This window comes from Rhamphochromis longiceps, linkage group LG8 (genome assembly GCF_057381845.1).
Source record: "Rhamphochromis longiceps isolate RC_006_pf linkage group LG8, R_longiceps_female_GT1.1, whole genome shotgun sequence".
Taxonomy (NCBI): domain Eukaryota; kingdom Metazoa; phylum Chordata; class Actinopteri; order Cichliformes; family Cichlidae; genus Rhamphochromis; species Rhamphochromis longiceps.
The window spans coordinates 21,285,428-21,306,940 of record NC_140564.1 but is presented as its reverse complement, the minus strand read 5'-3'; the positions used below and the strand labels follow the sequence as shown (position 1 = coordinate 21,306,940).

Here is a 21,513-nt window from a genome sequence, read left to right as displayed (position 1 = left end):
TGGGCTTGAAAATAGGACAGCACGTGCAGAGGCGACGTTTTCTCTCTTCTTCGCAAGTTGAGTTATGCCGATTAAAATTAAACACAGGCAGAGAGTGAACCTGAGATCCTCTGGGCTTAGCTGCGACAGTGCTCGTCGGAAAGCCATATATCACCGGGGGGATCTTAGAGGCTCCAAAGCTGGATGAGCCATTGGGGAAAGAGGATCAGTGGATTGGTTGTGATCCCTGCCCGATTCAGTACCATCTCACTTTTCTGCTCAGTGTTGTGCCTGTGACCTGCTGTGTGCAAATTCCGCCTGGAGAAAGCTGGAAATTGCACATTGAAGTGTAGGAAAATAACACAATTAAAAGCGGCTGCAGCAGTGCAATCCAGCGTGTGCGTTGCATAGAGAGGACAGGATGCTGCTGAGGCCTCCACTGACAATGTGAAATATGTGACATGAAACACAGAGCAGTAATTTATCATTTCGCCGCACGCTTCTGCGCCAACGCGACCCTTCGATCCCCGGAGAGTTTAGAGGTCGGCGAGTGCAACTCTCTTCACAGTCCACCTCTACTGGAATAAAAAGTTAGTGTCTTATTATAACTCGGATGGCTGAGATTCAGCTGACGTTAAGACACAAGTAACCAATATCTAGTTTGAGGAGAATCTATTTTGTGGAAACTTGGACTTGAATACAGACTGGACTTTTTCTGGGTTCTTCAATGAGAGCGAAAAATTGGTGCTACTTTTCAACTTCTAAATCACGAGGGAAAAACATAAGCAACATATCCAAGAAAACGGACTTTGACAGCACAATTGATCAGCTGAAAAGGTGTACAAGTGTAGCTGCAGGCTGAATCGCATCCTGCCTAAACTCCAAAACAAGCTGTTATTGCTCAGTGGACTGTACTTAACTACCTGTTAGCTTACATTGCCATGAATCACACAGTGAAAGAGTGCTCCCGAGAAAGCAGAAAGTAAAAAAGGACACAGACAGAGCAGTATGTGGTAATTGTCTTTATTTAAGCCAAGGTCTTTAATCCCCAGCAACATGTAGTTCCCCTCTGCAGTTAAAGATAATCCTTTTTTTTTTTAAGGAGCAGAAGGTTTGACTCTTATGCAACACTTCACAAAACAATCATATATGCAGGTTTAGTTGCAAATGGGACTTAGGGACAAGGTTATTGAATTAAGACTTAATTAAGTTATGCATCATAAGCAAGGGGCAAGCTCCACGGCTGGAAAGAAAAAGAGCATTTCCTGTATGTGCTGGGTCGTAAAAAGGGACATTAAAATGGTAAAATTTGCAACATTAAAAACAAAAACAGATATAAAGAGAAGGTGACAGGGACAGGCCATGTAAACACGATGTTTATTTCATTGGCAGTAATGGAACTCGCAGTGAAATAAACCTACATACAGTCAAGACTCAAACAGAACACCTTTAAGTATTCAGAAGACACAGAAGTGTAGTCGCAGCAGGGAAGCCACTGATTCCAGCGGATTCAAAGAAACATGTCTTCAAAGTACTCATCAAACTCTTCCTCCCTGAAGAGACACAACAAGCAAAACACAGAAATGTAAGTTCCTGTCATGCATGATACTGACACAAACTGTTAGATGCTTCTTATGGGGGGACCCCAGCATAACTCGGTCAGTGTCAGTTCTCTATACAGCATAAAATGATGTTGACAACACTGATCCAGAACACAAACAAATACACAGTGAGGGGCAGAAGCAAGAGAGACTGAACATTTTTAAACAAAGCAAACAGACCTGAAATGCACTTAAGTTACTCACTATCGCTTTCTTGACTGAAAGTAGAACCCAATCTATACGAATGTCAGATTTGTAAGAGGCAGGTCTTTATGTTCTCCCTGACATTATTTTATAATAACATCAAAAATATTCATTACACGGATTATAAAACCCAAACTAGCACAGCCAATATTTCGAGTAATAAGCCATTTGCTGCCAGTGAAATGGCTCAGAAGCATTACCATCATTATCCTATCAAAGCTCGGTGGAAGTTGACATAAACGTGTTCAAGATTTTGTGAGCAGCTTTACGCAGTGTGTGCAAGCAGCTCTCATAGTGCTATATAGACAGCAGTAACCCATGTAACTGTGACAAACGGGAAGCTTAAAACGAGCACTAACTGTTAACCTCACCTCGACTTTTCCTCCACTGCAGGGGCAGGTCCTCGCCAGTGGTCGCCTTCTGATTGGTCCTCTGGCTCATCCCCAGCGTCAGAGTCTAGTAGGAGAGTTTCAGAGAGCAGTCAGTCGCACTCACAGCAAAGAAAAACTGGGTCAACCGGTAACCTTTGCACCTTTGGACACTCTGACCACCAGTAGGCAACGGGTGAAGTGTCTTGCCCAAGGACACAACGACCAAGACTGTCTGAGCTGGGGCTCGAACCGGCAACCTTCCGATTACAAGGCGAACTCCAAACTCTTGAGCCACGATCACCTCTTTAGGTCTTTAAATAGAGAAAGACCTCAGTTAGAGGAGTGGAGTGTTTTGACCCAAATCACCTCCATCATGCGCATAACACACCCACTGAAACCCTTTATTAATATAAATATAAAGAGTTGATGTTTTCCTTTAATTTGTCACTCATATAGCCTCTGATCAACCAGTGAATGTTTAGGAAGTAAACTCTAAACCCTGCAGAAACAAAATAGTTCTTCTTCAAGAACGTGGCCTATTTCCTCCTTCACAAATTTATTCAGAAACAAGTTTTGGCAGGTTGTAGTAGACAAATATGTTATCAGCATAAGCCACTAATTATGTGATGCTATACTGGGCCAAAGCAGCATATTTTTCCATTCATTTTCCCTGGCATTAATATAAAGTTTCTAGGGCACAAAGTGCTTCCCTGATATTAAAAATCTCTCCCCCCTCTTTGAAAGTGCTGCTTATACATTACACTAAATACCAGAGTCGGAAATTTAATCTTCTCCAACCTTATACAATTGCTTTGAGCATGTGTGATGCAGAAAGAAAGCATAAGAGTTTTTGTGTATGGACCTGCATGTGGAACTCAGTGACATAACCTCAGAGTGTACACCTCCACCTACCAACACATTTATCCAGCCAGACCTTGGCTGAACAAACAGAACAGGGACAAGGGGGCAAAGTCATACCTCACTTCATGCTGTTTCCAGTAAAGTTAAAAAAAAAAACAAGAAAAAGAAAAAAGAAAGAAAGAACGGAGACAAAAAGCATGCTGAGAAAAACACGGATCTGCTATCTGTTACAACATTAACTACAGGAATTATGGGAGTGTCAGGGTGCTTTCACTGCAGAAGTTTGGAGGAGAGTTTCAGTTCAGCGCTCAGATGAAGGAGATCATAAACTCAGATTCCAACATTGAAGAGCTATTTGAAATTTGAAAATTTGGAAAAAATTAAAAGATATGTAAGATAGGTGACCTATCATAATGGCAAAATGGCAAATTTCACCTAAAGGTTTAGGGATCTGTGCATCCCTACATCTTTTTAAAAATGCGTTTGTGGGTCTGTGTGCATCAGGCCATCGTGACTTTACCTTTATCCGAGTTTTGCAATTCCTCTGAGCTGCTGGAAGAGGTGGAGCGATCTATAGACAAACACAGAGAGGCAACGATCAGAGTCACAGCTACCGGCCTTTGCTGACCTTAATGAACACTTTAAAAATACTATGTGCATGACTTGCCACACTGTTGGCCCCACAGTGGAGAGACACCCTTCAACTGTGTTATGAGCGTTAACATTGCACATTCTGTCCACCAGAGGGCACTCTGCATGCAACTTCCCTGCTGGCAACACATTTTGCATAATTGCTAAAAACATAAACCTGACTCCTACAGCACCACCTATGGGTGCAGTACTTCCAGTTTAATGTGGTGGGGGAGGATAAACTGTATGTTTTTAGTTATGAATGTTTTTGCTGCACAAACAATTTAGTGAAAGAGGAAAAAACAGAACAAATAATAGCAGTTTTAAAGCTTGGAGCTCTTGTAATAAAATAAGATGAGATCAAATGGAAATTATGGCAACAACAAAAAAAACTAAATGTCAAACACAAAAGAAAAGTTGGTATTACATAATTTCGAAGAACATAATGCAAACAAGGTTGCTCCCAAGGGTATTTTTTTCATCCTATTACTGTTCTAAAGGAACGTTTATTCAGAAAGAAGAGCAGAGGAGTTTTACCTCGGTGCTTCTTGTGTTTGTGCTTCTTCGAATGTGACGACGATCTCTTTTTCTTCTTTGCTTTTGCTTTCGCTGGCTTCTGGTTCTGATCCAAGAGCATTTCAGTCTTTGGTTTTGCTTTCACCTCCTTCCTCCTGAACAGAATCACAAATTGACCAAACCGTCAGCCAAGTCACTGTTTCAAATGCTATTACGTGAAACCCTTCGTGTGGGTTGAATGGCACATCCAAAACACGAATAAACTGCGGCTTTAATGAAAACATCTAATACAAGACTTCCAGCCATCCTTCAGCAGCTAAAGCGACGCTATAATGCACACAGCTGCTTCCAGATTCAAAAAACTGTGATAAAATCATGACACTCTGGTAAGGTCAGACAGGAGATATGAATCATGTTTTGAATTCTAAACCTCTGCAAGCAACAAAACAACACGTGCTGACTGTCCATGGTGACCTGGCCTACTTTTAGCAGACGAGCGCACTCTCAGAAATCAGTCTTCACGGGCAAACAGAGCTACATGTTCATGAAAAAGGCGAAGTGAAAGTCGGCTTACTTGTGATGGTAGTTGAGTTTGAAAGAACATTCAGGGCAAAGTCCTAGAACAGAAACAACACGACATATTCACATCTATTGTAGCGGCTCTAAAAATAGATCCACTGTTACTCCTGCGATTGTTATTATAGTGACAGTGTCAGGGTGCTTCTGTGTTAATGCTCACACTTTTTGTAACTACTAGTGGTTGAAAATGATGCTTCTATAGAAGATACAGTAACTGCAGCATCACCCCGGTGTACACTTAGAAAATGTTCAACCTGATTCATATGCAGTGCTGAGTCTTCAAAAGTCTTGAGTCACCCTTCATTTCTTTATATTTGGCTTCCAAGAAGCTTCCATTTCCAGAGGAACGTTTGTTTTTTTTCAAGCAATTTAACACTGAACTCTGAATAATTCCCATGTGGGAAAAGTCACCTCACCCAACCGATGGACCAATATTAGTACCTATACATGACACACAGCTTTATCAAAGGACAGATTTAAAATTGTTAAATATGTATCCCGTCGCAAAAACACATAACTAATTGTCATTTCCTTAGTCGAATTGATGAAAAAAAGCAAAAATGACACAATTTGATCAAAGCTAACACCGTTCAAGACGCAGTAACTTGAGCCTGGGTTCGAATCTGACCTGTGGCCCTTTGCTGCGTGTCTTCCCTCCTCTGTCTCCACCATCGCTATCTAATAAAAAAATGTTAAGAGTCATTAAGTAGTAATATTTTTGCTGGAAGCTATTAGCTTAAACCTTGGCATATCCCAGCATGTTATGCAATGTGTCCTTAAAAAAAAAATTCAATCAAACTGGACAAAAGGAAAGGGATGATCTGGACAGAGAACAGAACAAAAGCAGCCAACATCTGAAGAAGAGCCTTGAATGTCCTTCAAGAAGCCTGGGGAACTATTCGTGAAGACTACTTAAAGAAAAGAGAAGAAAGCCCGAATAAGAGAGTTCAGGCTGTGTTGAAGAATAAAGGTGGTCACACCAAATATTGACTTTCAAGCTTGTTAGAACTGTACAAACTCTCTCTTTTTTGCACATTTTTAATAGATCTATGGACCCATTTTCCTCGCTACATATAAAGAAAATAGCGGTGGCTCAAGATTTTTGCTCAGCAGTATATAACAGTATTGCGCACATACAAAGTAGGGGTGGGGGGAAAAAATCGATACTGTGTAGTATCGTGATATTTTGTTTGCTAATAATGTATCGATACAGGGACAGCAGAAATCGATATTTTGTTACAAACAATTTTTTCTCTGAAGTCAACATGCTCTGGAGTCAGAGCATGTTGACTTCAGAGCATGTTGATCCTTTTTCTGAGCAAGAGTCCTGACATTCCTTCACTGTCCAAATGTGGTTAACTTTTTTTTTTGGCAGCAATAAACATGACAGTTTACTTATTTTAATTTAAGACATTTTTAATTTTAATTAAGTTTAAAACTTTTTTATTTAATGTAAAATTATATATTTTTTTTAATTTACTTTCAAATTCTTCAGTTGCTGAAGGGGCTGCATAGTTTTCATATTGCATAGTTCAGAATAGCTATAATTGTACCAGATGGTTGCATTCAGTTAAGTTGGACTAGACTGTAATACAAACAGTTCAGTTTGTCAACAATAAAACTGACTGAAATGAGAGAAAGACTGAGTGTGAGACTTTGATATTAGATAAAATGAATATTGATAAAGTTTACCTTTATGTGCAGAATTTAAATATCGCAAAATATTTTTAAAAAATCGCAATAATATCGTATCATGCGTTAAGTAATGTGACAATATCGTATCGCGAGTTGTATGGTGATTCCCACCTCTAATACAAAGGGAATGCTGTTGATAAAAATGAATCATCTGTGTATAAACTACAGAGAAGAAAGCACGAAAGAACCCGGTGGAGCTCATGTTTTTCTCCCAAAACACAAAAAAAGATTCCTAATAACTCTGCTCATGAACCAATGCATCATCATCCTTATGGATCATATTTTTCCAGTAAAGCTGAGGCACTGGGGTTGCCAAATCACGTTTCATTACTGTTTAAACAATAGGGACTGTCTAAAGAATGAATTTTAATTTGGCACAAAGTGGGATTTATTTTTTCTTGTGAGGAGAAAGAACCTGGACGTGACCTGTAAGACCAGCTTGTTAAAAGTCTTTCATTTCCTGCTTAACTGACTCCTCCAACTACAGTAATTATTTTCAGCAGTATAATAACCTGAAGGGGGATCATTATGACTAAGGTCATAGATAGGGACCATTTGCTGGGCCACAGCCACACCTTTTCCAAAAAATGAGGCTATAAAATAAAGAGATAATTCTCTTCTTTTTTTCCTTACTGAGTTTGACCAGTGCGTTTCTCTTCTCCCCGTGTTCAACGTAGGCAAAATTCACCTCCCAGCTTTTGAGGCCTTCCTCCTTCTCGCAGTGCTTGTTTCCACACTGGAACTGACCTGGAACGTGAAGAAGCTCACATGTACAAATCTGAATATTTCACATGTTTACACTCATGCCCGCTTTTTTCTGTAAGCTCTCTTGTTAACACCAATTCATGAAGCAAAGAAATGCATTTTTAATTGATATAATTACTGAGTGAGGGCTCGAACAAACTGCAGGCAACTTGTGAATTATCGTGTGAAATTCTAACCTTTACACTAGAAAAGCGAACAGAATAAGAAGGATGTGTTTTAGTAGTGACAGACTAAGAATCTCCAAAAAGATTCTGTCAGACAACCTTCAAACCCTGCTGCTCACTTTTACCCACCGCAGTCTATCTCTACACCCCTTCCTCCTTATCCCCTTTCTCCTTCTCATCTCCCTTTCTTCCCCTCGTCTCATCCCTTCAGGCCTCCCTCCAGCCGCTGTACAGGCTGCCTGTTATCCCCAGAGGAGCTTAAGGTGGCATTGATCTGGTCTCCGGGGTTCCTCCAGATTGCAGCAGAGGGAGCGAATGCGTCAGAGCCATCCAGTCTTGGCACGAATTCCTAACTCCGTGAAAGGAAAGTGATGCCTGCCCTCACCTGGAAAGGATTGCGACTGTAAACATTCAGGTGAGATGACGCAGGGCTCGTGGACTCGGGCCACTTTGAGCCGTAGGGCGGACTCTCTCTTCACGTGCTGTATGAGATTAAGATCCAGTGACGTCAGCTTAGAAGAAGACACTTCTGGCTACGGTTCAAATGAGGTTTACTTGAGTTTATGTGTCAGGGGGAGACACTGTACTTACAAAAGAGACCCGTGAAAGAATCCAACAATTTCCAGTCAAAACACAAATATCAACTCCTCGGTGATGTCACAGAGAACGTCAGGATGTCACTAAAAGTATTTATATTACTCGAAAATGTCAGCATATCCTGTTCCTGTGACCTCAATGACGATCACGATGCCTATGAAAAAAAATTATTTTCTTATCTGTTGTTAAAGCCGGACGTAACATGTGTAAAGAAAGTCTCTAAAAGGTTCTGCTTTGCATATTAAAAATAAAGAAGCGCCCTTGAACATCATTCTGATTCCCCTTGCTCCCTTTGAGAAGCAGCTCAGTGTAAAACAGAGAAGAATGTGATTTATTCGAAGGTTACAACATGGAGCGTTCGAATGTGTGGAGCCCTCCAGCTACACACAAATGTGACCCTGGGAGAGTGGAGCCAATATAAATCTGTTTCCAGGCAATTTCTTTGACAAATAAATGTCAAAAACTAAATACAATCAAGGCCAGGAAGTAGTTTGTCAACGTATTTCTGATAGTTTTCAGTCCCTGGGCCCAGAAATTTCACACTTGAAACCTTACAACAAGTCCCTGGTACTGTATTTGGAAAACTGGTTTAAAACAAAAAACTGGGATGCAGAGAGAATTGCTGCTTTATAAAACAAGTTTTATACACAGTGATGGAGTGGTGGCCTGACCGGGGTGGCACACCGCTTCTTTTTACCCAAAGCCAACTGCGGTAAGCTTTTTAAAAAAACTGACGGATGGATGCGAGCTATATCGGATTTTCTGGTGAAAGAAAAGAAGGATTTCAACTGTTGAGAGGCGCCAGGTATTTTTTTTTTTACACATCAGGTGAGCCTCACGTGCCACATGAAAGAGAAAAAGAAAAAAGCAGATGAATCCAGTTAGGAGAGGAAACTCCGGTCCTCCTACGTCATTGGTTAATAATGCCACCAGCCAGCGACCCGAGATCAAGACGGATAATTACCACAGGACAGATGGGTGCATGATTAACACTAACTTAATGATGTCAAAGGGAGTGACCTGAACTAGCGTGCATTCACTTTTTATTCACTCTTGGATAACTGCCAAGTCCACACGATGATGCGAAATGACACATTTGTCTGGGTTTTTCCCCCCTTCTATCAAAGGGATTGCTATCAGACCGGACGTGCCGCGCTGGGTTAGACAAAAAAGATCCAATCCACTTTCATGTAAAGCTACAACAAGGGAGCCAATTAACTTAGATTAGCACCGTGTGGAACTTCTGGAAACACACATTAGCAGAGCTGCACACAGAACCACACCTTAGTCTTGCTGTTCATTTTTCCCTGTGGTCACTAGCGGTGCTGCAGTAAAAAATAAAAAAAATAATTCATTAAAAATCCCCTGCAGCCAGAAAAGGACTCTGGCCAAAGACCACTATTATGAAAAACTATTTACAGGACACAACCAACCGAGCACAAACATGGACAGTTTTTCTCTTCTTATAAGGGCTTGGCAGGCATCCAGCTGAGCGAAGTCACTGAACACACTTAAAAGTCTAACACATCAATCCCATAAAAACTTTTTCTTAAAATCACAAATACCAATGCTTGTAGTTTGTTTTCTTTTACTTTTTAATTAGTAAGATGAAGGGATTTTGATTTTCTATGGACAGAATTTCTAGGCGCAGCCAGGTTGCGGAGCGTCTCTGCGTTTGTGGGCTCAGGATCTCATCTCTGTGTTTTGTGGACTATCTGGCTATGTTGGCTTCATGAGAAGGTGGCGTGAAACTCGCAGCGGAACGGTTCGAGGTCACTTGTGAGGACAGTGGGAATGAGAATTAGCACCTCCAAGTGTGACGCCAGATAAAGGTGGAGTGCCCACTCTGGGTCTGGACGAATTGGTGCCCCAAGCGGAGGAGTTGTTCCCAAGCGAGGGGAGGGTGGAGCGGGAGATTGACAGACGGACTGGTGTGGTGCCAGCAGTGATGCGGGCACTGTAGCAGTCGCTCGTGGTGAAAACAGCGACGCTGTCGATTTACTGGTTGAGCTATGTTCACACCCTCACCTATGGCTACGAGCTCTGGGTAGTGACCAAAAGAATGAGATCGAGTAATTGGCTTTAAAGGGCGGCTGAGTTCTCCCTTAGAAATAAGGTAAGGAGCTCAGTCATTCGGCAAAGGTTTGGAGTAGAGCCGGTACTTCTCATTATTAAATGGAGCCAGTCGAGGTCGTTTGGCATCTTGGACGCCTCCTAGGCGAGGGCACACCTAGGACACGCTCTCTCGGCTGGCTTGGGAACACCTTTGTGTCCCCCCCACCCAGATGAGCTGGAGGATGTTAGCAGAGAGACAGAGAGAGAGGCTGCTTAGACTGCTACTCCTAAGAGGCAGCAAACAGACTGATGAATAGAGATGAAGAGATGCTGGCAGGCGGACTTTATTGCCATAAGACAAACAGACAGAGAGATGATACACGTCAACTCCTGTTTCTTAGGGTCAGGGCTGTAAGCAAAAGCAAATACGCAAGTTTCCCATAATGCTGACCTGTTTGTTTAATATCACGATCATCACAAAACTGCTTGTCACATGCAACAGCTTCTACTGCTGCACAGTGAGCTGACTCTGTTCAAAGGTACATGGACTGTACTGTACTCTTAAATAACTCAAAATGACCCTTCAGATCATTTAGTGACTGAAAAGCCTGTGAGGATGCAGACTTCAGGTGGTCACTGTGAGTGTCTGCATCCGCTGTTGTTTTTCAGCTAAATCTTGATACTCACCAGGACTCTAACCTTGCCTATTCCCAAAGTAAAATGCCTTCAATAAAAGTGCAGCCTGTGGAAAATATATGGTTCCCTCAGGCAGACTTTTCAAATATTGGAAATGTAACTAGGAATCAGATGGATGCTTCTCTGACCACCCACTCCCACCTCTGATGCTTGATCAGGTTTAGCCTGCTTTTTGTTTTTATGGGGTCTGTCTTCCACAATGACTTTGAGTTCACTGCTCAGACTAAATAGCATTACAAAGTACTATGAAAGCATTCTATACTCTATCTGCACAAGAATATCTGTGTTACATCTATGTGTCCCTCTTTAAAACACAGAGAAATATTCAAATTTTGACATTTGTAGGGTACACTCTGACACTCACACTTTGAAACAATAGGAATGGAGACAGTGACACTGGCCGCTGTTAGACTGGGAAACTCTGAAAGCTTTGAGCACTGTCGGATAATGAGCTTCCACTTCTCACACTTAAAATACACTCAGTTACTTCTCTGGAGCTGATGTATTTTGTCTGGCAAATGAGAGCCCAGCAGGATATACTTACTATGTGCAAAGCCTGCCTAGAACACAGGCCGAGCTGAAGGAATCATTTAAAGCAACAGAAACGATCTCACCCCTTAAATTAAATTGGCTTGTCACTTTTGTTTTATTTAAATTGAAAGGAAACCACCAGGATGTAGGATAGTATATAACATTATTTGAATTTGCTCATTTAAGGGTGGAGTAGTTGCTTTATATGAACCTGACAACAACAAATAAATGTAGATGGAGCAGAGGCAGGATCAAACGTTTAGATAAGCAAACAGTAGAAAATCCAGGACAGAGCAAAATGAAATAAGTAAAAATGTGACACCAAACAATGAAAAGCCAAAAAAAGGAAACTGATTATCATATCAACTAAATCAGCATGTCATGGCACCCTTTTTGCGACCGTAAAATAATTAAACCAACCAATCTGTGGTTGCCTGGTAACTGCACTGAATTTTTTCACTGCAAGTTGCTGCAGTGATCAGTTGGTCGCCCACAGTTTGAGCCTGCAACACCCACAGCGTGTGGTCGACAGCTTTCAAACGCAAAACAGTTGCATAGGTTGCCAGTTGGGAGGCAACTTGTCTCAAAACAGTTGCAGACTGACTGCGACTGATTGTGACTCTCTGTGACAGATTGGTGAAGGTTTTCAAATAATCTCATTTACAAACGCACACAGATTGACCCCAGCTGATTATTGGCAATGTGCGCCAGTGAGAACAGCTTTACAGTAGTTGACTTGACTTAGCAGATCCCAGCAGTAATTTTAATTTGATATTATATAACACTTGTGGAGGAATTTCTGGCTAAACTCTGAATGTTAGAAACATCAATTTCTGTGTCTAAACAGCAGATTTTTGCAATACAACACAGTTCATTGCCCTATTATCATAAACAGATTGGGGTCAAGTTAGCAGTTGCATGCAATCAATTGCAAACTAATAACATCTTAATGTGGTTTTAACGCCAGTGATTGCAAGCAGTCGCAGACCTGGCCCTAATTTTGTTTTGCCAGTCTTCAACCACTCATTGAAGTGTGACAGTAGTATAATGCTAAAAGTGGCTTCACATTTCGGCTACCAGTGGCATTTATTCCAAGGCAGCAGAAGCTGGGTCAAACCTAACTCCTGCTGTGTCAGTGTGTACCCTGACAGGAGGCCCACCTACAACAACCTAGCCTCAGCTATTTTGTTTATGTTTTTATTCTTGAACTTTAAAGTAACTGTCTTCTGATTGGCTGCCCCGCATATTTAAAAATGAACAGCAAGTGGTTCATGCTTGTGTGTTTGCAGTCAAGAGCACGAAAAAAAAAAAAGATGTTCATAGCAGTCTCGACTCATTTTCTGAAACTTTGCTCATTGTTTATATGAATATGTCACTATTGCAATGCTATCCATATCTATCTCATAGGCAGAGGGTGAATACATGTCCATGTACCCTCCATGGAAAGCCACAGTCCACAGTTATACTCGCTTGTATGCAACCAAGTATAACTCTAGAAGTTTTCATGCTACTCTCCCAAACACAAATGACAACTTCTGTTTAGAAAAAAAAAAGAAAACCAAGAAAGTACCTTTAAGATCTGTTAATATGAGACATTTGTAGCTTTCTGTTATATTCAACTACAGGAATTCATGTGGAACTTTCAGAAGTATAAAGGCACTGAGATGAGAGAAAGAAAGTTATCAGCAAGGACTAGAAGTACATCTCATTCTTCAAAAAAATCGGCAGCAAGATTCCAGTGGGAGGATAACCTGTGAACCCCCCCAAAAAGAAGAGAGAATGAAACTTTTTGGTACTGTGCACTCCTTGATCCAATATAACACTATAGCAATGAAAAGAAAGGTCAGTGTTCTTCGTGATCCAACCTTATTGGATGGAGACTAGTCAGCATTATCCACCAGCATGATCTGAGGTGCACAGAAAGCAGCGATGATAAGGGGATGGTTTCCAAAAAAGGTATTCATGCCAGAGCAAAAGTAAAAAGTGGCCATCGGAGGTGGTACAAGATCAGTTTAATTGACGGGAAGCAGTACTACACGAGCTCGGACTAGCAACACTTAGTCCAAGTGGAACTGCTGGTAATTGAACAATAAATCAAAAACATTCACGTTGATGACTCGCCAACAGATTGTTGCCAAGATTCAAGTGTCTGTGATTGATGACACCCTATATCAGCTTACAAATCAAATCAAACTCTTGTTACACTCAATCCATGACAAAGATTTGCACCAGTGTATTCTTCACGTCTGAACGGGGGCGTCAGGCCCAACTTACAGAATTTATTTAGTATTGATCTCACTGGAGAGGGTTTAGAGTCCCATGCTCTAAACAGTACTTAAGGAGCATGTCTCTAGTAATTATTAATGTCCACAAATCACAGCTGAGGCAGCTAAAGTGCAGTGCATCTGACCTAATCTAATCCCACTTCCTGTAGAGTACTGCTACATGGCTTGAACTGTCAGAGTCCAAGATTACACTGTCTTAATCCGGAACAACATATTGGTTTAGTCAGCTTTCCCAGACACGCTGTTTGTGTGTTTGTGAGGTTGTACTGGTATAAACATAATTATAATAATAATTTAAATGTTAAATGACTCTGCATATGTGTATGTGTGTATATGAGATTGTGTATGTGTGTGAAGCTCACTTTATTAATGAGCTGTCAAGGCAGGCTCCCTTGCTGAGCAGCAGCTATTGTCCTTCCAGGTAAACTTATAAATACCACTGTCACACAAATGCAGTGGTAGACAGAGAGGTGTTGTACTAATCCTGAGCAATAATAGCAACAGTAATCATGGAACCACTGCCAAACCATCAAGCTAGTCCAGCGCTATCAGAAAGCTACAGTGTTGGGTATCAATGGACAGATTAATCCGCGGCTGCTTAAGATGGGAAGCCACAAGCAAACACGGAAAGAAAATTCAGATGAAAGGTCAAATCGTTTAAAGATTTATGACGCCATTCTGGAGAGCCATAAAGTCAAACCAAATTGCAGCAGGCAGATTTTTTTAAAGAGCCTGACATGTGGAGAGACTCCTGAAGGGAAGCACCAATCATAGCTGATGTACTGCTGTGTGAATTGTCTTTATCTCTGTCTCCATCTAGTGGAGAAGGATGTGAGGTGTGGGTGAGAAAGCTATAATCCCACTTCACTATGGTTCACTGAGGTTCACTAAAATGTGAATTTAGAGCATCACTGCAAGCAAAAACGTCACAAATAGTGATTAAAATATCTCCAACACCTCCCTGAATCCGGACTTTATGTCAGCATTACATAGAATATTATGCAATAAGGATTCGGTTCCAGCCTCTTGATTAAATCGGATCTCTTTGCTCAACAAGTATGCTTTTTACTGCAATTTAAGATCACTTCTCCCCTTAGGGCTCGTCACAGCAGATCATCTTCCTCCCTTCACCCTATCACCACCACCGCCCTGCATATCCTACATGCTGCCTTTCCTGTCTTCCTCCCCTCACTCAACCAGTCGTGGCAGATGGCTTCCCCTCCCTCAGCCTGGTTCTGCTGGAGGTTTCTTCCTGTTAAGCGGGAGTTTTTCCCGTCCCACCGTCGCCTTGCTCAAAGGGGGTAGTCTGATTACTGGGGTTCATTATTAACCTCCTAGGACCTACATATGTGGGTTATTTAGACCAAAATACTCAATTTTGCTCTACAAGGGCCTGATATCCACTTACAAGGACATTATACTGCTACTGTTCTATCAAAATTTTAAATGAATATCCTCATATGTGGCTCTTATTTTTCTTAAAAACAAAAATAAGGTAAAAAAATAATAATCTGGTAATTCTTTGTTTTTACACTCATCGGGCCCCAATCAGCCCAAATACCAAAGAGAAATTAAAAATGCATGACGTGGAAGAGTTCGGGTCTTAGGAGGCTAATATTGCGTATTACTGTATTATTGTAGGGTCTTTACCTTACAATATAAAGTGCCTAATTTCTAATCTTGTCCATCATGATCACTCCCATTTAAAAATATAAGCATCTCCAGCTTGGCTTCTTTCTACCTTTTGTTCTTCCTTCTGTCACAAATCACCCCTGACACTCGTCTCCACCCACTCCACCCTGTGAGCTCTGCATTATTTTGGATGGTTGACCCCAGGTATTTTATTCTACCTTCACTACCTTTGCTCCTTGCAGCATGACTGTTGCACCCGTCCCCTTTTCACACACACACACACACACACACACACCTACTCTGTGTTGCTTCAACTGACTTGCATCCCTCCTCTCCCCGCAGCATACCTCCACCTCTCCAGGCTGTTTTCCAGCTTATTCTCTTCCTTATTCTCACTACGAATCAAATGCAAGTGCTCGACACAGCAACATTAGCAGGACCATGCAAGCATATAACAGGTGTATGCCATACCTTTTCCAGAGACGACTTCATTCTCTGTCCGCCATCGAAATCCAAACTGTTGGGCACAGATTTTTTTAAATGAGCATAAATGAGCAAAATCATATACACGAAACCAACTAAAGCATCAGATCCATTTCCATCCATATAGCTTGCAAGCCATAGCTGTGTTGTTCCCACCTTTTAATGCTTATTAGTTTTCGAAGGCAGTTGGATCAGAAAAACAACTGAGAATATAAGGACTGCATATATTTGTGTTTATTCACCCATGCACTCTTATTATTAAATGCTGTGCATGCACATTAACTTGTTAATGTAAACACATCTATAGTAAGTGGTGTCCTTTTGACCCCACGTATTGCAACTCGCCCTTTATATTTTTATTCGTAGGCGTTTTAGAATAACTAGTGAATAAATCAAGTGCACAACCTTTTAGTGTTTAGCGGCTTGGACTTTTTAAATTGAAATGTTTCAATTTACCTACAGTGCCTCCGATAAACATAGATAATTCCAGGTATTGTGTATTGTGCGCCATGTCGGAGGTGTAAGCGTAAAAGAGATGTGTGCACAGAAAACTCATCAGCACAAATGCAGGAGATACTGAGTTGGGCCACACGTGTGCCACTTTTCATCAGTTTTAAACATTGGCCTCGCTCCAAAAAGGCTCAGCGATCACTGGAGACAGAGCAGAGCGCCAGAACACATCATACCCCCAACTTCAGGCTAAAATGGGCTCGCTATTATGGAGATTAGTGAGACTTAGGTAATATTAACCTTTACACATGGCAACACTGCAGGGATAATTAGTGTAATCTTTTTTGGAATACTGGAGCAGGTCCTTGTAACGCTGATTGCTGAGGTATCTACGGGCACTGTAATGTTATCTTATAGCGCATGTAGGTGCGTTAGTGATAAATCGATTTCTAGGATTTAGAAATTGGTTCATAATTTTTGTAGTTTTGACTCCGTATACCACCAGAGTGGATTTGAAATCAAACAATCGAGATGCGACTGATCTGTGGACTTATTTTAATTGACAAAAAATAACATTAACCTATCAGGGGGACAGTAGAAAGTTTAGGAGTAGTGGACAGCTCAGCAACACTAAAAAGCCTGAAAGACCCACAGAAGATGGCTTTGACAGTGCTTCACAGTACAAATGGATAATGACCCAAAGTATGGTGCAAAAGCACCCTGAGAGTTTCATCTGATCTCAACTCAATGCAGCATGTTTTTCAGTTTAATGAAGATAAAGCTGAACGCAGAGAGACTCACAAACAAGCAGCAAACCGTGGAGGCTACAGTAAAATCCTGGGAGAGCATCTCAAGAATAGAAACAGCATTTGGTGACATCAGTGGGTTCTAGGCTTCAGGCAGTCATGGACTCTAAAGGAGTTTCGTCCAAGTATTAAAAACAATATTTATATTTAAAATGATGTCAGTTTGTCCAATTAATTTTGATCCTCCAAATATGAGAGACTCTGCATAAAAGAAATGAAAACATTTGTGTAAAAGCCTCCGAATTAAAGCTGAAGTCGGCACTTCCATCACATCTTGAGTGTTTGATTTAAAGGCAACTGCTGTGACGTTCAGAGGAAAGCCTCTGTCTCTCCAACAGATTCTGAACCTAACTGTGCAAGCAGTCACAACATTGTGAACCTGGAGATGTGTCCTGATCCTTTCCCTGTTTTACCTTCTGTTTACTTTGATTTTAACTGGCTGCTTGGTTAGATTTTGGGGAAAATAATGGCCCAAGTGTGTTACTAAGACATGCTATAGGGGGCTAAACTTGAGTTATTACCTTTTGGTAATAACTGACACATGTAGTTTACTCCAGTATAGTAAATGTCATGTGTGCTTAAGTTGTCAGACTGTAATTATAATCCATTCGTTGACATAATGCAATAAATAAAACTACATAAGTAACATGAATATTACTCATGATTAGCTAACATTAGCATTCACTTTATATCAACTTTATACTAAAGTTTATTTAACTATAAATGTATAATTTATTAACCCCTGGGGGGTCTTAGAAAAATGCATACACTATCGGACCTAGAGCCACAAATCGACCCAAGACCCCCCAGGGGTTAAGCATGGTATCATGAAGTGCTACCTTCATTTGAACTGTAATTTAAGGTTTTAATTCCTGCACCTTGTGTGAAACTGCCTTTTTTTATATGACAATTTTTAAATGCTTTCAAATATTCAAAAATGCTATCATATCATACAGAAACTGCTTTACATAAGCTGTATTACTGTTTAAAAATTAATAAGAAATCAATTATATTTCCATTCCTCTCACCTTGTTTTCCTTGTATCTGCTGAGGTCAGCTATGCAGTATTCTTTAAACAGCTTGTCATAATACTTTTTGGCCAATTCTTTCTCCCTGCCACAGAAAAAAACCCCACAAGCAACTAAGAAAATCAGCACACACATCATTAACTAACTTCTAATGTAACGTATAGACTTTTCGGAAGAGAACTGAACAGGTAAAAAACTAATTCATTATTACTGATGCCACTAAGTTGATCACCATGTCATGTCCTCCTCGTCCTCATCCCTCCAGAGGAAACGATGGTTTTCACGCAGCACGTCTAGATCTGTTTTGTCCTTGGCTCTACGGGGAATAAATGTAAAATGACAACGTTTATGAGCGCGCATAAACCGAAAAACAACTTCTGCAACTATCAATTTTAATGAAATGATTAACTGGATTGCAGTGATGTATAGACATATTGCAATTATTTTGCCTGGAGTGACAGAAGCTGACTGTTCCCCAGAGTTGACTGTGAGTAAGATTACTCACACTGAGCGCTTGAAGTCAACCATCTGTCCCCCGTAATACAGTATGTAATCACCGACAAACTTCTTGTGCCGCTCAAACTGGAGACATCTGCTTAAGGTCATTCTGTTGTTCAATGTTAACTTTTGCAACTGTAAACAGCCTAAAATTTCCCACCGCATCACATTTTAATATCTTAAAAAGTTACGTTTCATCAGCCTCTTCGTCGTCTACTCACAGCCGAAAGAAATGATAAATTGAGAAAGGATACGGCGTTCATGGATATCAGATGGGCTCGTCTGTTCCGGGCTTCTTCTCTAAACAAAACAAAAATATATATAAATATAAATGATGCATTTTTAATCAAAAAAAGACAAAAAAAACAAAACAAGATCATGTGTGATAGCTTGCAAAGAAAAAACAATCCACTGAGAGCATTTAATCAGATTGGCCCATAAGAATTGACATTAACTGTAGTGTGCATAGGTAAAATGCGAGCAGCTAAAAGCTATTAGCACTTATTCGATCTGCTATTAGTCACCATACCTGTCCACTTCATTTGAGTGCAAGCTGCGGTGAGCCACCTTAGAGTGGCGACCTTTCTGAAACGGCTTCTGTAAGATTTCCTCCTCATGTTTCCTGTAGAAGGTACACATAATAGCAGAAAGCTTGTGAAAAAAATGGATTAAAAACACTTGTGTTTATTCATATTATCATCTGTACAATCCCATCTCATTTGGTCAGCACAGATACAGTACCAGGAGTTCAGTTGAGCCAAATGTGAATAAAGCGAAAAAGTATCATTGAGCCTAAATAATTCTGTAGCCTTCATTTGACCTTTTAAGGCCTCTCTGTGAGGACTCTCCCTGTCCATCTTCATCACTGAAGTCAGAGTCATAACCGCCGCCCCCGTGAACCTGAGGAAACACAGGAAGTGATTTGTGAATCATATCTGATGATTTGTGAATCATCCACACACTTTCTGGCAAAATTAGGCATATTAGTTAAAAAATGCATGCGTACACTTGTACTGTACATCCTAACTGTGAGACATGTATTGCAACTTGTGACACAAATAGGGTAATGACTGATCTTAGAGTAAACATGACACTATGTATTAACATCTGCTGCACACATATACACACACACATATATATAAAACCATTAAAGTATGCATTTCTGAATGAGGGAGGGCATTTTTGCATATTTCCTCTGATCAGTGCTTTCTGTGTCTGAAACAAAACAGACCCCATCAGTTTAAGTCAACTTTCTTTTGATTGTTGATAAAGAATGGGTTCAAACAGCAGGTGGACTGAGCTCCTATGTGCTTAAATTAACCATATTATAGATGGCTCCTCACTTTCACACCATAGAGACCCAAAGGTGGGGGGAAAAAACATAAAACAGAAACTCGGCTGCAGCAGTCTCACCTCATTCTTTCAAACATTAATCATGTTTAATACTGTAAGGGTATAAATATAACAGAAAATAAAGAAAACAGGAAGCATAACAGGTCAGGTTTAAGTTAACTAGAACATATTCTATGCCTTTATAGTTTGATCCAGGTCAATTTTGTCTCAGGCCAAGCATTCCTTTATAATAAGTGTCTACAAGTTTCCTGTCTGACATGAATAAACAGAGAGTAGGAGAGAGATTTTATTGTTAGGTTTTTAGGTATTCACAACACTGTTTTTTGGAGAAAAGCATCTATTATCACATAATTGTCCGATATAATTAAGACATGAAAACATAAAAACTAGAATGATCCCATTCTATTTTATTCCACAAGTGCCGGCCTCCAAATTTAGTGGGAACACAGACAGTTCTCATGTCTCATGAATGTTTCGAGCTTCCATAAAATCATCTCTTCATTTATTTAACCCAGACTGGTTGATCTAAAAGTCCATCTTAATGGATATGGGATGAATTTGACCCAGTGTCTCGCCCCAAAAGTGATTGTCTGCTGAAAAAAATAATATCCGGTTGGCCTGTAATCTGTCAAACATGTCTGCATAGCTCGATGATATCAAGTCATTTCTACCCAGAAAACACATTCCTGTCACAAGTAGAAGCTGCAATCAATATTTGGAAATGTAAATTTTATATAGCCTTTATTTATCCATGTGAAAAGTTTCCTTGACATTAAAAATGTCTTTGTCAAGAAAGATCCTGCCTTGGGTGTAGCAATAAAAGTGCAACAAATATAACAAAATACCTCTATAGAGACATTTAAAGTGGCCAGAACGGTCTGTACTGATAATAATGTTGAACAAAAGGTTGGTACAATAATGCAGAGTCATAAAAATACTTTCAAAACAGGTCATTTCTTTATGTTATATGTAACCCCTTCAGAAATCTATTTGGCTGAAGCCTATTTATCAATATAAGCAACGATATTACCCATAGAACACACCCAGAAATCGGAAATCACATTTTAATGATGTAAAAAAAATTGTTTTTGTGTAATTTATCTCTCAAAGTCACCAAATGTCTGGCTAAAAGAAGACAAATGGAGTAACTGTTACAACGAGAGACTATAGCTTTCCCTCACTCGGTGTGGCAGAGCAAGTGCTCAATGATGGATGAAATAGTGAATAAAGTGAGATATTTTGGAGGTCCCGTCATCAGAAACGAGCTATGACACTGTAGCAGGTGCACGGCGACTCTGACTGCTGTGAATTTCACGCAGGCACGCGCTTTAGCTCGTGCTTTGACCGCTTTGGACCTGTCACGCGCCACAGACACCGCTCATCCCTGACTGTGACCAGTGAAGCAGTCAGGAACCAACACGGCGTTAGTAGGCAGCACCGACACACGTATCTGTGAGGGGGATAACTGGCTGCTAACAACTACGCGAACGCGTCCTCACAGCCTTGTTTGCAAAAGAAGAGACGCGACTATATCGCATGTATAAAAGTTTACCTTCACAAGATCATCCATGGCTTCTTTTTTTCCTCCCTATGAACTGCCGCTGACTGTTTACAAAATGTAATCGCCATGTGATGACGTAGGAAGTAAGTCGCGGTATGATGACGCAGACCTACACGAATTATATTTAGAAGAATCTGAGAAAAATCAAGAAATAAGTCCAAGAATAATTTATC

At 40.5% G+C, this 21,513-nt stretch overlaps 1 protein-coding gene across 2 annotated transcripts; it reads right to left on the bottom strand.

Moving 5' to 3' along the window:
* Positions 1–993: 993 nt before the first annotated feature.
* Positions 994–21,431, bottom strand: fra10ac1 (FRA10A associated CGG repeat 1). Of its 2 annotated transcripts, XM_085416444.1 has the most exons (14): positions 21,332–21,429; positions 19,247–19,326; positions 18,956–19,048; positions 18,681–18,726; positions 18,434–18,510; positions 18,161–18,244; positions 17,929–18,013; positions 15,633–15,678; positions 7,070–7,183; positions 4,737–4,779; positions 4,184–4,317; positions 3,537–3,587; positions 2,156–2,240; positions 994–1,532 (listed from the first exon to the last, which is right to left on the bottom strand). In XM_085416444.1, exons 1-14 carry the CDS (start codon positions 21,347–21,349, stop codon positions 1,490–1,492), a joined length of 999 nt encoding a protein of 332 aa, XP_085272570.1. In that variant the 5' UTR covers positions 21,350–21,429; the 3' UTR covers positions 994–1,489. The 2 variants fall into 2 exon arrangements, with proteins under 2 accessions (XP_085272570.1, XP_085272571.1); XM_085416445.1 differs by lacking the exon at positions 7,070–7,183 and having other exon boundaries at positions 21,332–21,431.
* Between the last annotated feature and the right edge of the window lie 82 nt (positions 21,432–21,513).